Source organism: Spermophilus citellus (assembly GCF_964194105.1).
Source record: "Spermophilus citellus genome assembly, chromosome: 9".
Taxonomy (NCBI): Eukaryota; Metazoa; Chordata; class Mammalia; order Rodentia; family Sciuridae; genus Spermophilus; species Spermophilus citellus.
Window position 1 is genome coordinate 60364463 of NC_138191.1, and position 19734 is coordinate 60384196.

At 33.6% G+C, this 19734-nt stretch overlaps 1 protein-coding gene across 17 annotated transcripts in view; it reads left to right on the plus strand.

Annotated features, from left to right (window-relative positions):
- The window catches only part of ZNF644 (zinc finger protein 644), a 106553-nt gene extending 104285 nt beyond the window's left edge, over nucleotides 1-2268 (plus strand). For all 17 annotated transcript variants that reach the window (XM_081307660.1, XM_081307655.1, XM_081307659.1 and 14 more), the window contains 2 exons: nucleotides 1135-1237; nucleotides 1824-2268. In XM_081307660.1, the coding sequence (XP_081163786.1) occupies nucleotides 1135-1237; nucleotides 1824-2016 (296 nt within the window). In that variant the 3' untranslated portion in view covers nucleotides 2017-2268. The remainder of the gene's footprint in view (nucleotides 1-1134; nucleotides 1238-1823) is intronic.
- Nucleotides 2269-19734: the final 17466 nt, after the last annotated feature.

Below are 19734 nucleotides of genomic sequence, written 5' to 3' on the forward strand. Positions count from 1 at the left end.
GTAGCATCTGTTCTTTTGGAATCCAGACTTTGAAAAACTCATTTCACAGAATCATTGAATAGCCAGTTCCTGTTCTCTCTTACTTGGAATTTTTTCAGGGGCTTTCAGGTGGCAGAATAAGAAGAAAAGCCATTTTGAGTGACTCTTCTGTTACATTTGTATCCCTTCCCCTTGGATTCCTAGAGATAAACTCTTTACCTTCTCTTCCTGCTAATTGACAGCAGCACCCTGGAATTACTATCATCCCTTTGTCCAAAGAAATGGTGTAGCTGAATTCAAAGACTTATAAAATGTTATGTCCTATTTCAGCTTATAAAAATACCTTTTTTCTTTATTAAGCCAAAATGTTTTGAATAAATAACAGGAAAAGTCAAGTAATGGAAAGATTTCAAGAACACTTAGCACTAAAATTTTGGTCTAAATATAAAATCCTCTTTTCCCTTTTTAATCACATTTTTAAAATAAAATATTGAAGAAAGTATAAAGTGGAAAAAATGTAAAGAATAGTTAACATCAAACATTGCATTCAGTTGTAAATTTATATAATGCAGATTTATATTTATTTTCTAGTAAAATAAAACTTACATGTTTGCATGATTTTACACTTACTACAGATTGAATTTAAAAATGAAGGTTGAGCTTTTTTTTTGCCTTTGAATTGCCATGAAAATTGATTTTTATTACATTATTTATGTTCCCTTGCTCAGTTTTTTTACAGCATGTGAGACCTACTTAAATGGAGCAGATTGTAATCAAATGCAAACAATTTAATGATCTTATATAAAACGTTAAAATTTTCCTGGAGTTAAGAAAAATTTAACCAGATGTTATGATTACATTTGATCACGAGAATTTTATGGTAATTATTGACCAACTTCGTAGTTTCCAGTTATTTACTTATATTTTATCAGTTCTAATTTGGAATGGTAAAGTATTATTTGAAAAAAGGAATACAAGACAAATATATGTAGATAGCATTACTGCTGTTAGAGATTCAGCTACAAGTTAGTGCATGCCTCGGAAAATAAATACAAACTTTTTCTAACTTGATTTTGGTGGTCTGACCTCTCTAAAAATATGTATGTATATTTCATAATAAATAAGGAATTTAAGTCTTTCTCTTCCCTTTTTTAGCCTTAGATTGTAAACAAAAGAAATCAAGGTCAAGATCTGGAAGCAAAAAGAAAATGTTAACGTTACCTCATGGTGCTGACGAGGTTTACATTCTCCGATGCAGGTACATACTTATATTGCCATATCTACTCTGTTTCTTCAGCTGTTTTATTTGGGATTTTTAATTGGTGTTAAGGTACATTCAACAATCAAGTTATAAGTGAACTTCTAAATCATTTTATACCTTAGCCAAGAGCCTCCATTATACTGTGATTTGTAAAAGTGACTTTTTAATTGTTGTGGTTTTTAAATTTGGTTTGTTTAGTTTGGTTCAGTTTCAGTTTTTACTGTCATAAGTTCCTGATTATTAGGAACACATTTTACTTTCCCCTCATACAATACCTCCTTTCATATACTCACATAAGAAAGAATTCTGAATTGAGGATGGGTCTTCAGAGAAAGGCACATTTTGGAGTGATAATTGTAAATTACTTAAGATTTGTAGGTTTTTTAACTTATTATAACTCTTAATAAAAACATAGGAATTAGGAGTTTCAGTATCATTAAATCATCTCAACTTCATTTAGATACTATCAGGGTGCTATATGTAGTATATAGTAAGGTTTGTTCCTTAAATGTTTTATGGATTTTATGTAAGTTGACTTTAAATAAAAGGAATTGGTTAAGAGAACTTTTATCAACTTCTATAGGTTTTGTGGCCTAGTCTTTCGAGGACCATTGTCTGTTCAGGAAGACTGGATTAAGCACTTACAACGACACATTGTAAACGCTAATCTTCCACGGACTGGAGCTGGCATGGTGGAAGTCACGTCACTACTTAAAAAGCCTGCTTCCATTACAGAAACTTCATTTTCTTTACTAATGGCAGAAGCAGCTTCATAGAACCAGGAAACCTTTTAAATAGCAAATTTGAATTGGATGTAAATTTTAAATTCTTTTTTTTTTTTGTAAACCACAATAAATTATCCGTTTATAAATACTAAAGCAGGAAAATGGGGAAAGTGAATTTACAGTGACATCAGAGCAAATTGAACACTTAAAAACAGTAAGTAGTCTATATATTTTATATAGAGTGGAAGATGTGTTTTTAAGATTTACTAAGTTTTGTTGGTTAACTATGTTCACTCAATAAAAGACCTTACATGTAAGCAGCCATTTATAAATGTTGCACATGGATACATATAGACAGACTTATTGGAAAATTATGTTTTCTGCAGTGTTACCAGAATCAAGGCTCTGTTTATTCCCCACAAGACTTGCATAGAAATATAAGATATTATATTTTGTTTGTATGTATTTAGTGTTTTGTATAATACCAGGAACTTGCTAACTAAATTTACTCAACTTAGGGCATTAAATATCATGTACTTCATAGTTTGAGACTGTTCACTCAAATAGGGCAGAGTACTATTCTATCTAGATGTGTAAGTGTTTTTTTAAAATCACATGGAACGGTTTTTTTTATACTAAAAAGTGGAGGGAGATTTGTTTAAACAAGTATTTCTAAAAGAAATATGTACATAGTCCTGGAAATTATTTGTGGTAAGGAAATATTCTTTACTCCAGTTGCATTTCTCAGACAATAAAGTGGTGCATCCATGCTACCTCCTACTTTGTCAACAAAGATGCTATTTACCCTTTACATTTTTGTATCATAATAGATTTTAAAAATCTAATGTTCTTTATTGCAAGACATCCTTTTGTTAACAGATTTGTTTCTTTTTAGTGTTCTACCTAAAATTTGACATGCTTACAGGACAGGTTTGCCTCTTACTTTATTTAACATTGTAGAAATGTAATAAACGATGCTCACTACACAATTTAGAATAGGCTTTCTCATTTATATTATCTTCCAAATTTGATCAGTTAGCAAAACTTAATACACCAATTAAAATATTTCTTCATATGATGAGAATGTTTACAATTTAAATTTTAGAACTTGTTTTGGATGTGATTATATGTATGAAAATTGTGTAACACTATGCTCATGCTAAGAACCGACATAACGGAATTACTGAAATAAATGTGCTGTGAGGAATGGAAAATATGGTGCAGGTGTCTTGGTCATGATAAATTGTGATTATTCTTTTCAACTATTTCCAAAAACAAGTTAGTTCTTTTAATTTGAAATTAGATTCCTTTACAAATAACAGTTTTTGTATGCAGGCACCATTTCATTTAATTTCATGTAGTTTGGCTAATATTATAGTTGAACCAAGGATATGCATTGATACTTTTCTTTATGTGTAAATAAAGTTAAAAACAGTTAAAATAAGGAGTATTTTGGTAGAGTATATACATACCTCACTGCCAGTGAAATTGCTTTCCTATGGTATATCTCCTTACCAGAAAAATCTCTAAATAAAAAAAAAGACTTAAAGAAAATTATAATGTCTATAATGTGAAGCATTTCTTATTTAATTTCTTATTGGTGAAAATAGTCCACTTGAGGTTGTGTTTCCCTGATTTAAATTATTTATGTGTATTGGGTTACTTTGTTCACAGAATATAGTTTTGCTAGAAACATTGCATAGATTAACATATGAGGAAGATAATTTTCTCCCTTTAATGATAAATTAAACCTTTTAAACTAGGAACATGTTATAGGTGAACTTAGAACATTGGGTTGGTTGGCTGGATTGTCCCACCAAGGGTCTCCTGATCTCTAGGGTCCGAGATAAGGGAAAAGTACTTACAAGTTGTTTTCAGTTTTTCAAAAGGCCTGATAGATTCTTTACTTTTGACTAAAAATATACCAAATCTTGGTGTATCATTTATCTCTTATTGTGCAAAATTCTTTGATGGTTACTTCTTTCTCCATATTAAAAAATGTGTGTATATATATATATATATATATATATATATATATACCTGAATAGACATATCTGTATATGTATCCACACACACATACATACATGTACTTTTTAAAAATATGTTTTTAGTTGTAGATGGACACAATATTTATTTTTTATGTGGTGCTGAGGCAAGTGCTCTGCCACTGAGCTACAACCCCAGCCTACGTACATACAATTTTTTTTTGAGATAAGGTAGTCTTGCAGAGTTGCCCAGATTCGCTTTGAATTCATAATCCTACTGCTTCAGCCTTCCCCAGTAGTTGGGACCACAGGCATGGGCCATAGCACCTGACACACACACACACACACACACACACACACTCTCTCTCTCATATATATATAGTAAGATTTACTACAGGCAAATAAAATTTGGAAGTGAAAACAAAACAGGATTTCTAATGGGAAAATTAGCAATTTCTAGAACCCCTTTTAGCTCTTATTCTTAAAAGTTTTGTGACTTTTGTCTTATCGAGGTAATTATCAAGATATATGGGGCTGGGGTTGTGGCTCAGCGGTAAAGCACTCGCCTCGCATGTGTGAGGCCCTGGGTTCGATCCACAGCACCACATAAAATAAAATAAAGATATTGTACCATATACAACTAAAAGAATAAATTTTTTTAAAAAGATATGGATACAAGTAGAAGAATTAGACCACAAGTTTCATAATTAAACCTATGTTAAATTTCTTGTATATTGAACAATATTTTAAATAATTATTTCTACTTCTAAATATAAAAAGAAATCAATCATGAAAATAGAATAATAATTCAGGGGCTGGGGATGTGGCTCAAGCGGTAGCGCGCTCGGCCTGGGTTCGATCCTCAGCACCACATACAAAGATGTTGTGTCTGCCAAAAACTAAAAAATAAATATTAAAAAATTCTCTCTAAACAAAAAGGAATAATAATTCAGGTGAGGTGTTGTTGTGTATGCCTGTAATCCCAGCTGCTTAGGAAGCTATAGCTCAGTGTTCAGTGTCCAATACCACATCTAAGAAGAATTTAAATTAAAAACAATTGGGGAGCTGGGGTTGTGGTGTGGCTCCGTAGAGCGCTCACCCAACATATGCAAGGTGCTAGGTTCAATCCTCAGCACCACATAAAAATAAACAAATAAAATAAAGTTATTGTGTCCAAATAAAAATTTTAAAATAAAATTTATTTTAAAATTTTTTTAAAAAATAAAAACAATTGTAAGTTAAACAGAGTATTTTTTTATAGTAAAGATATTTGGATTCAGATTTTTCTACTGGTGAATTTAGGCAATTTCAGCAAATACTTTAATTAAGGAACTTTTAGACAGTGTTTACTTTCATTTATAACATTTTACAAATATTTTAAACTACATTTATTAATTCACATTTAGTTCCTATTTCAATAACCTCAGTTCTCTTATTTAAACTGTTCTCAGTGGCCAGGAATGCTGCTCAGTGGTAGAGTGCTTGGGTGGTAGAGTGCATGAGACCCTGGGTTCCATTCCCAGTCCATCCCCAAAATCAAAAAATTAAAAAAAAACTGGTGCATGAATTTTTTCCAAATATAAAAAATTAAACCTGCAAAATATGGAGAAACTTGAATATTCTTGAATACTTTAATATTTCGTATAATTTAGTAAGATGTCTAGTTTAAAATCACAACTCGAAGTTGATTATGCAGTTACTAAATTTAGAAGGCGGAACTGTTAATCTAATAGGTCAAATAATTTTTGGGTATGTACAGATTGCCTCTTGCCAAATTTGTTTTACTGAAAGATGAAGTACATTAAAGTACTGTATTAAAAAGTACTTTATTTACAAGGACAAGATGTAAAACATTGCCAGCACCCCCAACTAAGCTCTTCATCTCACCCTTTCTTTTTTGTGTGTTTGTGTGGCAGTGCTGAGGGTCAAATCCAGGTTCTTATGAATGCTGAACTATATCTCTAGCCCAATTCTAACTTTTAAAATAATCATTTATATACTCTTTTTTTTTAAAGAGTTTGACTTCTTATGAATGCCATGTACTTTATTTTTACTTGGTGTATTTTATAGAAATGGAATCATGTTTTCCTTTGTGTCTTGGAGTTTTTGCTTAGTGTTGTCCTTGAAGTTCGTTTCTGTTGTTCTATTAGCTATAGTGTATTTTCATTATTGTATGTTACTGCATTATAATGTGACCATTTAATTATCCATTTTTATTATTGATACATATTTAGGTTTTCAGTTACGGCATTAAATGCTATGGAGCTCTAAATATTCTTACATTTCTGCTGATAAACGCCATTGCAGTTTTCTCTAGGCTCCATGCCAAGGAATGGGGATTTGGGGTCATAGAGTATATGCTTCAAAGAGAAAACAAAACTCAAAAGATCACACGTTTATATTTCCACAGGAGTGCATAAGAGGCCTTGTTCCTCCAGATCCTCACTAATAATATGGTCTAATTAAAAAATTTTTGCTAGTGGTGTAAGTGGCATTTCATTGTGAATTTAATTTACATTTCCCTAGGTTTTGTCTTTTCTTATGTTTATTGCCTACTTGGATTTCCTCTTTGAGAAATGCCTTCACAAATTGTCCCCCCCTTTTTTTTTTCTTTTTTCTTTTGGGATATCTGTCTTTGTTCATATTAACTGTAGGAATTCCACTAATCCTTAAATTGTATGTGTTGCAGTTATCTTCTACTTTGTTGTTTTATTTTGCATTTGTTTTATGGTTACTTTTGATGAATAATCCTTAATTGTAATGTAATCAATTCCATCCTTTTAAGTTTCTTAGGTCTTTTGTGGCAAATGTTCTTGGCTTTTGTTTGTCTGAGGAGGACTTTATTCACTTAATTCTTGAATAATATTTTATGAGTGTGGAATTCTAGATTTGCATTTATTTTCTCCCCACATGTTGAAGCTTTTATTCCACCCTTTTCTGCTTTGTTTCTGCTTTAGTTGTCACTAATGTCCATTGTCTAAATTTCCTGGCTGATTTTCTTTTTTATCTAATTTTCTGAAATTTTTACTATAATACTTCAATCTATGTGTAGGGATTTTTATTGTCAAGTTTGGAGTCTCTTTTGGATTCTGGAAGAAAGTCAATATCTCTATAATTTTTCTGCCTCGTTTCTCTCGTTCTTTTGGTACTCCAATTTTAAATTCTTCTCACTGCCTTCACTAGATTTTTATTTATTTGCCTTCTCTGTTTTCTCTTTTACTCTTAATGCTATATTCTAGTCTCTTTTGATTTACCTTCCACTTTAATTTTCTCAGCCACTAGTGTCAGGTCTAGAATTTTATTTAGTACTTTTTCAGATATACTTTTTTATTGTTTCTAGTACCCAGGTTTGGCTTTTTTTTTTTTTTCCCCTTTGAATATGGTTCACATTGTATTTCACATCTAATAATTCTGGAATTTAAAAATATTATAGATCTGGTTCTTTTGATGCTTTTTCATCTTGTTCATGGTGTCATGTTTCTTTTTGCCCAGATGTTTGTATGCTGAACATTATATTTGAAAACTTTGGCTATTAGTTTAGAATACCTTAATCCAAGTTTAAGTTTTGAGTTTACTGGCCTAATCAGATGATCTAAAGTTAGCAAGAGCTAGATCTGGGAAAGGCTGGTTTATATCTAGTTTACCTTTTGCCATCAAAATGCAATCTGATTTCACAACTATTTCTTTCACATAGGACTTGCCCACAGGGCAAAATAAAAGGTTGCACTACTAGGATGGCCTTCACTTTTAGGTTTTTGACTCAATTTTTCATTATGTTGTTAACTTTTTGTGCTTATATGAAATAATATTATTAATCGAGAATTTTAAGAAATATATGCACAGATTCTTTTGAGAATGGGTTTCTATATGTTTTATTCACTTCTGTTTTCCTAGAAGAGTCTTGATAATAATAGATATATCCAGTGACATATAAAGTGAATGAGCTACTTTAAAACAAACTTATGTGGGGGTACAAAATCCATCTTTTCCCCTATTTTTCTTAAAAAATACATTTTGGCTATTCTTTTGCATTTTTTTCTCTTATGTGTTTTTAAGCTCACCCAATTCCTTGGGAATATTATTAAAATTTGTGAAAAATGGGAAAATGTAGGTCTTTCCTTTTAGAAACATTGTTTTTTATTTATTTTGTATATGCTACAGGAAAATCTTAGTTTTCTTTATAGAGAACCGCAGATTGCTCTTAGAATTTGTGTTTTAGTTTTGTTGCCATTGTGAATGAATTTTTTCTAATGCAGTAGTGGTAATGGAAAGGAAAACTGTTGGTTCTGTTGTGTCAGCCTTATTTATAGTCTTTTTGCCTTAGTAAGTTCTCTTATGACAATATTTTTTCACTTATTTCATGAAATTTTCAGGGAGCCAGTCATCTGAAAATTTTGACATGTATGTCTTGCTTTATAATATTTATTCCTGTTTTTTTTCTTATTTATATTTTATCAAGGTGATAACTGTAATACCTATGTTGCTCCTGAGTGTATAGATGATACTTATGTTTCATCATTAAATTATTGAATTGAAAATAACTAAAAGTGGCAAGAAAGTGAAAAATAAAGTGGAAAAGAAGTTTTGCAAGTCATGAAGGGTTGCTTAATACTATAAACTAGATTTGCTTCTATTTATTCAACTAAGAATTTTATTCGCGTGTATTTATTTTGTTTTCTATTGTGCTTACCATTTCTGTTCCTTTCCCATATTTTTATTGGTTGATGGAGTTTTATTTGTGAATTTTTTATATATATATTTGAATAGGATCGTATGGGGCGTAGAGAAGTATCTCTTTCCTTTGATAATGCAAGTGCTGTTTTAGATTTTTTGGGGTCATTTTAAAAATTAAGTCTTTAGTCCATTTGAAGTTAGTTTTGGCTTACAGTATAGCACAGGAGTCCATTTCTCCCTTCCATGAAAATGTATAATCAATTTTAACAACATCATTTATTAAACAGTGTTTGTCACATACCAAATTCTCATGTATGGGATCTGCATGTGGAATTTCTTTTCTGTTAACTGTTCTTTCTTTTTCTAAATGAATACTGTATTCATTACAGGGATTTGTTTTATACTGTGTTCTAATAACTGGCAGAGCAAATCCTTTGTCCTTTAAGATACATCTTCAGTATTCTCACAGATCTTTAGGATGATATTACTATCCTTTTCTTCTGTTCCAAAAGTTTTGAATCCATTTTCATAATCTTGACAAATCTATCCTCCATTTAAATATTGTTTTACATGGCTTACTAATGTTTTCTCTTTTATTCTATGTGGAGCTGTCTTTTCTAATTTGTTGTTTTCCTTTTTTCCCAGAAAGGTGAATAATAAAGTGAATGGGTAAAAGATCCTATCAAGGCAGTTCTTTTCTCTCAGAGTGTATAGACTGGCCATTTGATTGCTAGTCTGACTTTTTCCCTTATAAGTAATTTGATAAAAGATTTTCGGTTTATTCTTAGAGTTCAGGATACCTAGTGTGTGTGTGTGTGTGTGTGTGTGTGTGTGTCTGTCTTCAATCATTCTACCCTGAAACTTAATGAGCAAATCCGGTTTAAAAAAAAAAAAAACTAACTCAGGTAAAATTTGCTATTACCTAGCTAATACTTTAATTTTTCCAGTTGTTCCTTTTCCTCCTTCTAGAACTCCCATTATCTGCATTTCTTTGATGTATTCTTCAAATCTTTTTCCTCCTGATTTCCATTTATGTTATGTTTGTTTTGTACTTTGAGATATATCTTGTACTTACAGTGACCATCCTTCTTTTAAAATTGTATTTCAAAACTACTATTACTAATCCTTTAGAAGTTTTGTGTGTGTGTGTGTGTGTGTGTGTGTGTGTGTGTGTTACTTGAAGCTTTTAAAATGGTCTTATTTATTTTTTCTGTTTTTTTTTTAAATTATTTATTTATTTTTTTAGTTTTCAGCAGACACGACATCTTTGTTTGTATGTGGTGCTGAGGATCGAACCCGGGCCGCACGCATGCCAGGCGAGCGCGCTACCATTTGAGCCACATCCCCAGCCCCTATTTTTCTGTTTTTATCTGTTGTAGCATTTCTGTTTTATTGAGGACAAATTCGGATTATTCTTATTTTCCTCTCTGGATCTGGGCCACCTTACATAGGTTATTTTTCTTTAAAGCTCAGTGGGTTCTAGTCTGTTTGTTGGAATATACTGCATCTGAGTAATCCTCTAAGAATGAAAAGTATAAAGTGGCCGTCCCTGTTAGGGCACTGAAGGGAGTCTCTGTTCTCTGGTCTCCCTGATTTCCCTTGAGCACTCTATAATCTTTTGATTTCAAGTTCAGTTCCTTCTTGGGCTTTATAAAGATAAAATACACTTAACATGGAGGCCAGAATTGGCTTTCTCTCTGGAGCCCACATATCCCTGATTGTCAAGTTTTTCCTAGGATCTGTCACCTCTGATTCTTAACCTTAATTTTCAACACATGGAGAAGAAAACTCCATATCATTCCCTTTTCTTTCTTACAGGAAGGACCCCAACAGAGACCTAATCCTCATTTAGATTTATACCAGTTGTCTGTGTTTCCCCTCAGCCATTTGGCTTAGGTGAAGCTACAAGTTTAGTGTTCAGAGGGAAGAGAAAGGACTTCTGTTGGAATCACCTCTGCTCCCATAATTTCATCACTCTTTAATTTTTTAACAAATATTAATTTATTTTTTAATTAGCATCTATCTCAATCAGTATCTGTATCTTTTCCCGATAACACAAGAACCTTAGTATGCTCTTCTTCCCTCCCATTCACTATCTTCCCTCATCCCTCCCCTTTTTTGAGTCACCTGAAATTTTACTTCCATATTTATTATTTTAAAAGTTTTATCAAGTATTGATTATTCACTACTTAATAGTCTGTGTGAAGGGTGCATAAAGCCTTTTTGCTGAAAACTGAAGTGTAGTAATTGCCTCAAAGAAAAATCCATATGCAATTGTTGAATTCCAAGCTGAATCAGTCTCTTTTTCCATGGAACATTTTTGTAAATGACACTGATCTAACAAAAAATTAACCATTTTAATGTAAACAACTTGGTGGCATTTAGTACATTCATAATGTTGTGCAACATCCACCTCTACTTAGTTCCAAAATGTTTTCATTACCCCCTAAATACATTACCCTCTGTATACATTTAAGTACTTGATCCCAATTTTCCCCTACCCCTAATACCTCACATTTATAATAATAGTAGTTATTGAGCACTTGCCACACTCCAGTTTCCAAGAGTGAGTGTACCATACCCCAACCCTCATTCCTCACAAGAATTAGCCCTAATAGGTTTCGTCTGTTGTAACGTGGAATTTAATTTAATCATTTAAAAATGATTACTTCTAGGCTGAGTGCTCTTTCTTTCTTGTAATCCTTTGATCTTAGCATTTTCTCTCATGTAAGAACATTGTTAAAATATCCAAAGCTGAGTCTATCTTGATGGGAGCATACTCTACCTCCTGTCCCTACTGCATAGAGGCCAAACAGGAACTAGAGTGCAGTTCCAGGAGAAGTTATTATGGAGAATACTCTTCACTGATGTGTAATCCAGGAAAAAAGAATCTGTGAGCTGAATCAGATTGGTAGTCAGCAAGATTTTTCATCTGAATTGCCCTATCTAAGCAGTTTGCAGTTACTACTTTGGAATCAATGGTAACAATAGATAATAGACTTAACAAACAAACAAAACCCTAGGGGACTTTGCACTTTGTTTTAAAGGGATTTTTTTTAAACCTAATGATAATTTTTAAAAACTTTTAATTGGAGTTTTCTTTAAACCCTAATATGTCCCCGTAGAACTTTTTACTTTGAAGAATTGACTAATTTTCTTTGATACTTCTTTTTCTTTATTCTTTAACTTATATTTATAAAAGAGATAAGTGTTCTAAAGAATATGTAACTTGGTAGAGATTTGGCTTGATGTAGATTCTCTCATACACTCTGAAGTGAGTTGCTCTCTTAACACGAATCTGTCCTAGGACTTCAGCCTAATATTACTTCTAGCATTAACGAAAGAATATCATGAAGGATTATGAAGACCAAGATTATAATTATTTATCTTACTGTGATAGATTCAGTGGACTTTTTTATGCATGTTAAATGTAAATATTAATCCTTGTAATTGGTCCTTCAGATTTAGGCAAGAATAAAATACAAATCAATCATTAAGATATTACGAGAGGAGTTATATTGAGTAGGAGCTGTAGAGAACATGATGAAAGTTTGGATAAGCTAGGTAAGTTGAAGAGAATCCAATTTCTAAAAGTAGAGAAAATGTTAGCACTATGAGATATTGGGAAGGAAACTTCTTCAGCGCAATTGCATACTCGACCCAGGGGTTATGCTTGAAGAGCGCAGGTAGGGAAAAAAGAAAAAAAAGACCATTGGTCTACAGCTGAGGAAAAGTTAAGTGTTCCATAAAGCATTTGTCAAAAAACTGAGGCAGGAATAAGGTTTCTATATTGAGACTACCTGTATTTGCCATTCTCACAGGTTTTCACACAGCTACTTTCTCTGGTATTAAAACCCTGTCAGAAACATTTCATTTCTATGATAGAACCACAATTTGTCTTTTTTTTGTCAAGTAAAAAAAAAAAAAAATTCCCACTGTTGTCGGTTGATGATGGTAATATGGTGATGGTGATAACAACAAAGGGAAGAGGAAGAAGAGGAGAGAGGTTGAAGGCAAACTTGAAGTTCGTGGTTATTATTTGAAGAAAGCCAGAGATTAGTCATTGGATCTGAGGTGTTCCCTGAAAGCTCATGTGTGAAACAATTGCAGGAATGTTCAAAGGTGAAATGATTAGATTATGAGAGTTGTCATTTAGTCCATTTGATGGATTATTAATTTGAAAGGGCTACTCTACTGGTGGTAACTATAAGCGGGTAGAGGGTGTGACTGGAGCAAATAGTTAATTGAGGGTGTGCCTTTGGGGTTTATATTTTGTCCCTTGATCTCTCTCTGCTCCCGCTGCCATGCATTTACAAAGCTCTTCTCTGCCATGACGTTCTACGTTCTGCCTTACCTTGGACCCAGAGCAATGGAGTTGCCTGAGTATGGACTGAGACATCTGAAACCAATAAGCTCAAAATATGACTTCTCAAAGTTGTTCTTTTCAAGTATTTTGGTCACGACAATAAAAAGCTAACAGAAATACCCAGGTATCATAACTTGGTTTTTAGTGTTGTGTTGTTCCCAGTTTTTAGCCACACAAAACCCTGAATTCATATTGATTTTAGTTCTCCTAACCCCAGGGATTAGACTACTTCCACCTCTAAAATTATGTCATTAGAACAAAAAGCCACCCACACCAACACTAATAAAATTTGTCTGAACATTATCAAGAATATCAAATATAGCATATAAAAAGTAAGGTATCCTTTTAATTAAGCTTATGCTTAATTATAATTGATTTATATAGCAGTGAATTTTTTGGAAACTGCCTCTGAAAGGGATGCAGAATTCATTTTGGCAAAGATAAAAAGAAGAGCTGATAGCACATCTTAAAACCACATGGAGGCTAGCAATTAGACTTAAAGTCAGACAAAATCACAAGTAAAGCCATAAATAAAAGAGAGTCTTAATGTGATTTAAATACCGTGACTGAGTTGCATTCAGTGTCAGCCTGGTCACCAAGTCCAACGTGAAGTCATCCTCTATAGAGATGTATTCTAGCAAAAGACTTCTGCATTTACCATCTGGCCCGTGACTCTGAGCACATCTCACTGAATGACACATAACCCAGTGGGATACACCAAATTTGCTTAAACATGAGCGTGTCATCTTCTCATAACAAAGACTGAATTTCACCCTAATTTTATATTCTGTAAACTTTGTTGTGGAAATTATTCTAAAAACTGTTTTCTCGATAGACCTATAAACATTCACTGATCTTATTTCCTATATCAAAGCCACGTTTTCAAAAAACTGAATTTCCATTTAAATGGAGAAACAATTAGATATACTTTAAAAATCCACAGAAGTAATAAAACATTAGTAAAACTAAACCACTTTATCAGACCAAGTGAACTGACCTTCCAAACAGGAATTTGATCATAAAACTCCAAAAATTTTTCTGTTCTCTGTCACAGTTTCCTGGGAAAAGAGCACTACTTGAGAAATTTCTGTAAAGTTTTGACTTTTAGTTTAATACTTCAAACTGTGAATTGAGGTAATTTTCAATAAGGCAGTCACGTCTAGTTTCTCCAGTCAAGAGTTTGAATCTACTGAGCTTCCTGTATTCAGTATTATTGTGGAAGTATTTCACATTTCAGGAGCAACAATATGATTTGCCTAAATAGAAAGTGTTCTTTCTTTAAGACTTCTTTGTCATCCCTCAGACTGCTAAATATTTTATTGGCTATTGGGAGAACAGACATATATATACTATATCTTACAAAGCACCTCAAATATATATACAGATCCCTAGTTAATCCTAATAAGCTCTCTGATGGTATGTGGTGATCTTTCTAACAGATGCTAAAGACGGAGCATTCTGTGAAAATTCAGGAAAAAAAAATTTAACCATTTTTTAACAAGATTGTATGAAACTATGACCCTTTAATGGAATAAGATAGAAATGGAAATATAAGCAAGATTCTTTAGGCACAACAGACGCAAAGAGAAAGGAAAATAGTCATAATTAGAAGCAAAAAGTTTAAAAGCAAGAAGTATTAATACATTTTAATGCCAATTTACTTCATGTAAACATCATTAGAAACCAAAGTGGAAACGAAGCATGTGAAAAATAAGGTAAGAAATGGTATAAAATTCTGGGGACATCCTGCTTATGCTGGACTTCTTCAGGGCTACAGGCATTGACAATAGGTCTTTCATATTGTTTTAAGAACTGACCCAAATTATTGTGAAGCCAAATGAAAATGAAAGGTGATAAGGTGATTGAAGATTACAAAAGGGCATCATAATGCTAATGTTTTCAAATGTCACTTGGACTTCTTAACCTGGAAAACCACTGAAATTGGCCAAGGGGAGAAAAATTCATAAACTTATGCTCTTATTTTAAAAGAGCAGTAAAGCCATGCATAGTAACATACACCTTAATTTCAACTACTCAGGAGGGCTGAGATAAAGGATGGCAAGTTCGGGGCTGGGGATGTGGCTCAAGCAGTAGCGTGTTCGCCTGGCATGCGTGCGGCCTGGGTTCGATCCTCAGCACCACATACAAACAAAGATGTTGTGTCCGCCGATAACTAAAAAATAAATATTTAAATTCTCTCTCTCTCTCTCTCTCTCTCTCTCTCTCTCTCTCTCTTAAAAAAAAAAAAAAAAAAGGATGGCAAGTTGGAGGCCAGGCTGTGCAACTCTATGTGAGATTCTATCAAAATTAAAAGGGCAAGGTATAGGGATGTGACTCTGTGGTAGAGCACTTGCCTAGCATTTGTGAAGCCATGGGTTTGAGGGGGCAAAAAGAAAAAGTAGATTGTGTTATAATATTTTTAAAGAAAAAAATATCTTTTTAAAGAATAAAACCTCTGCAAGTTTAATACTGGATCCCACACTTCTGTCTTAAATGTAAATCCCACCCAAATAAAAATAGGAAGGTCCATTAGGTGGAAAGATGGTGACCATCTGTTCTATATCTCCCTTGAGTTCCAAACAAGAAATGGACATAAGTATGAATGTGAGGGATTTTGACAATGAAGAATATTATTAAGTGGGTTACTGAGTGAATTTTATTCCGTGAAAATCTTTTAAAAACTTATTACTATCCCTCAAAACAGTTATTGTCTTATCTCTGACATGGGTAGCCCTATAGGAAGAGATGTGATGATTACACAAGAATTTAAAAGTGTCAGATCTGGATACCAAGATTGAAGCACAAAAATACCTGGCCATAAAAATAAATGGAGACATGTATATATCAACAAAATGACTGAATTTAACTTATTAAATTATCAAAAAATTGCTTTTGAATAGCAAGGGAGTCTTCATTTTTAGTTTTAGTTGTACAGCTATATACTTTTCTGAAACAGACACCGGGAGAATCTTAAAACAAAAATCTGGCATCAAGAATATTTTTTGTCAGCTGCATATATACGTGTGTGTATATATGTGTTTCATACAATACGCTTTAGAAGATTCAAGCTCTTGAGTGACTCAGAACTTTAGGCATTAGACCAATGCAAGTACATTTCAGTGAAGGCTGGGATCCTGGGAAACTAGAATCCTGAAACTATCATGCCTGACTAAAACTGAACTATTTCTGCTGATATTGATCCAGGAATGATGAGAATTTTTTAAGAAGCACCTATTCAACGTCAGTAAGAATAAAGTTTAAGAAATTTTAGTCCTGTGTAGAAGTGAGCTAGTATATTAACATCTGATTTTTCCTGTTAAGAGGGCTTACTGAGCTGTGGCTGACTGCAAACTACCAAAATGATATCACTGAAGGCAGAGTTGGGAAAACATGTATAGTCACCTCTTGTTGCTCCAGTACACCAGTAGTCCTATGAGAGATGTGCATAGAGCACCAAAGTTGAAAAGCATCACTAACTGCCTGTCATTCAGTGACAGCCACCATTTTCATTACCAAGTAGAACTTCTCTGTAACTTTGTGACAAACTCTAAAAGCAAAACAAACTAATCCCAACTGCTCAGGAGGCAGAGGCAAGGGGAACAAAAGTTCAAAGCCAGCCTCAGCAACTTAGCAAGGCCCTGTCTCAAAGATTAAAAAAAAAAAAAAAAAAAAAAAAAAAAAAAAACTAGGGATGTGGCTGAATGGTTAAGCACCCAGGGGTTCATTTCCCTGTACCAAAAATAAAATAAAAATTTTAGAAAGCAAAATAAACGTGATTCTTCTGAGAGCTATTCTTGCTATTTATTTATTGTGGTACTGGGGACTGAACCCAGGAGTGCTTTACCACTTGTCTATATCCCCAGCTCTATTTTTTTTTTTTTTTTTTAAATCTTGAGACAGGTTCTTTCCAAGTTGCCCAGTCTGATCTCAAACTTAAGAACCTCCTGCCTTTCCCTCCAGAATCACTGGGGTAATAGGCACTTGACCACACCCATATGACAGCTATGCTTTTTAAACTCAATTGACTTCATTATTTAGCAGAGGATTACTCCATATTGCTCCTTGTCATAATATCACCCAAGCCCTTATATGTTCCAGTCATGGAAAGTGAAATCATTTAATTTTACCAGTCAATAGAACAGATTCTTAAGAGCAATAAGCACAGCCTATTCAGCAGGCCTGAGGTGGGAGAATCCCTTGACCCCATGAGTTTGAGATCAGCCTTGGCAACATAGTGAGACCTCTGTCTTAAAAAGAAAAAAGCTTGAGAGCATGCTTTAGTGTGGATTTTAATATTTTGGTGTTTTAAGACTCAATACACTGAGAAATAGCAACTACTATTGGATAAAAGTCTTACTAGAGAATATTAACAGTTCTGGAATATTATTCGCTTATTTTTAAAAACAATATATTGCTTTAGCATATTAGTTTATAACCCACCTCCTATCTTCATCCTCAGACCTATACAGTATCTTTGTGATCTCAGGAAATGTGTTATCTCACATTGTCCATGAGAAAAAAAAACTCTTTATAGAGAAAAGAAACAAAATGACATTAACTTCCCCAATACCAGAATGCCAAATGGCTTGGGTTCCTACCTATAAATCAAGTCTTAAGAATTAAAATTTCCAGTTGCTTTCACATTTTCTTATGAATTCCTGCTTTCCATATTTAAAATCTAAAACCATTTGGCAAGTGCAAAAACTTCCCCTGAACAGTGGATTCTTAGAACAGTCATTCCAATCATTAAGTTACTAATAATGTGCATAACAACACTTACATTGCCATGTTTTGCTCACTGATCTTCACAACAATCCTGAGATGTCATAGATCAAGAAAGAGCCTCATGAGAGCTAAAATTTACTTACCTAGTGTCAAGTCATACTGGAATTTGAATTGTCATTGGACTCCCAAATATACATGTTCTTCCTACTACACAATGCAGAATAACATAACAATCTCATTGCCAAGCCTCAGACTTTGCAGCAGTGTTTAATTTGTATTAATGAGGTAATAAAAAGTGCTTTCTGTTTGAGGCATAGGGGAGTCTGTCAAGATGAATTAAGACTAATCTGTTAGTATTAAACTGAGTAGGGGTTAGAAACCCATTTAGACTACATGAAATTCTTTCATTTTACAACTGACAGAGAATTTATACCCAAATAAAAGTCATCACCATGGTCCTAATAAAATTTGTTAGGTTTATTTGTCTGGTTGGTTGCTTGTTCTTTTTTTAGTTATTTAATGTAAGTAATCTGCTGAGTCACAGTTGATGAACATATCTCTAAATTGGTGGGTTTTATTAATTTTATGTTTATGTCGCATATTTGTTTTTGTTTGATTTAGGCTTTTTTGGTATAGGCAATTGAGTCTAAGCAGGCTTCTGTGAGCTATATCTCTAACTAACCCTTTTTATTTTTTAAGGAAGGGTCTCACTAAGTTGCCCAGGCCAGCCTTGAACTTGAGGTCCTCCTGCCTCAACCTCCAGAGTAACTAGGATTACTCGTGTGCATAACCACACCCAGCTTGATTTATTTCTTCTGGATTTTATTTCTGATTTTTTTCCCCTAACACAATTAATGACCATGTGACTCAACCATTATCAATTCCTGTGAGTTAACTTTCTGAATTGCTGATGGATAATGAGTAAGATTATTTAGCTGGTTCTGACTGGTCAACATGAATCACTGGCAAGATGGATGACAACGTAGAAGACAGGAAGAAGAAGAAAGAATATCTAAGTCAACATGCTGAGGTGTGCAGGTGCCGGTGCCCGAGGAAGAAATGATGAAATACAGAGGGCGTTCTGATTATTTGCCTTAACGTATATTTTATTCTCATTTTTTAAAAAAATAGTTATAAAATTATGAGTCATGAAAGATGGAAAGCCTCTCAACGAGGTCTTCTGTAGATCTTAGTTACCCCAATGCACAACAGAAAACAGTGAATGTACTTTTTGAGTTCCAGAGTTGTAAGCTTCACAACTGAGAGAATCATTTATTGAGTAATGTAGGCTACTGATGGATCCTCCTAATTGAAATTATATACTATCAACAAACTTCAGATTTGATGCAGAGTAGAGTAATGGCTCTCCTTGGTAGCAAGGGATATACTGACAACTTGGAAGCTCCTCTGAGGCCTGTTCCCTGTTGGGCAGTAAGTAGCTCTATCAAGGAATTGTTTCACACCACACACAAATAAAGGCATTCCCTCATTAGAGTTTTTCCAAGGCAGTTCCCCCACCCCCCCCATTCTGGAATGCATGATCAGGCCTAGACCACTTCCAGGGTATGGAGGTGCCGATATGTGATTTGCAAACACTGGTAGAGCCAAATCTGGAACCACTATTCTGTTCTCAAACTCAGGTTTTAAAAATGGAAGCCAGAGTAAGAGGTTTGTGTTTAGGACCACCAGATGGCACCATGTACAGATTGAAAGCATTACCTTCTCTGGAAGGTGGATGCTAGTTTGTCATCTGTCCATTTACAAAGGATACTTTCTTAGGTCAGTGATCAGTGGTAGATATGGTAGAGCTGTGACCTAATGACATTTTTGTAACTACCCAACTCCAAGGTATTGAAACCTTCCAGGAGAGATTGAAATAATCAAGCTAGAATGGGGGTGAAGTAGGGAAAGGAGCAGGGAGATCATAGTAAAAAATAAATACTACTAAGTTGGAGAAGACCAGGGGGAAAGCATCAGAAGGTAAGTAGAAATGCAAAAGTAAATTGGGTTTTTCCACTA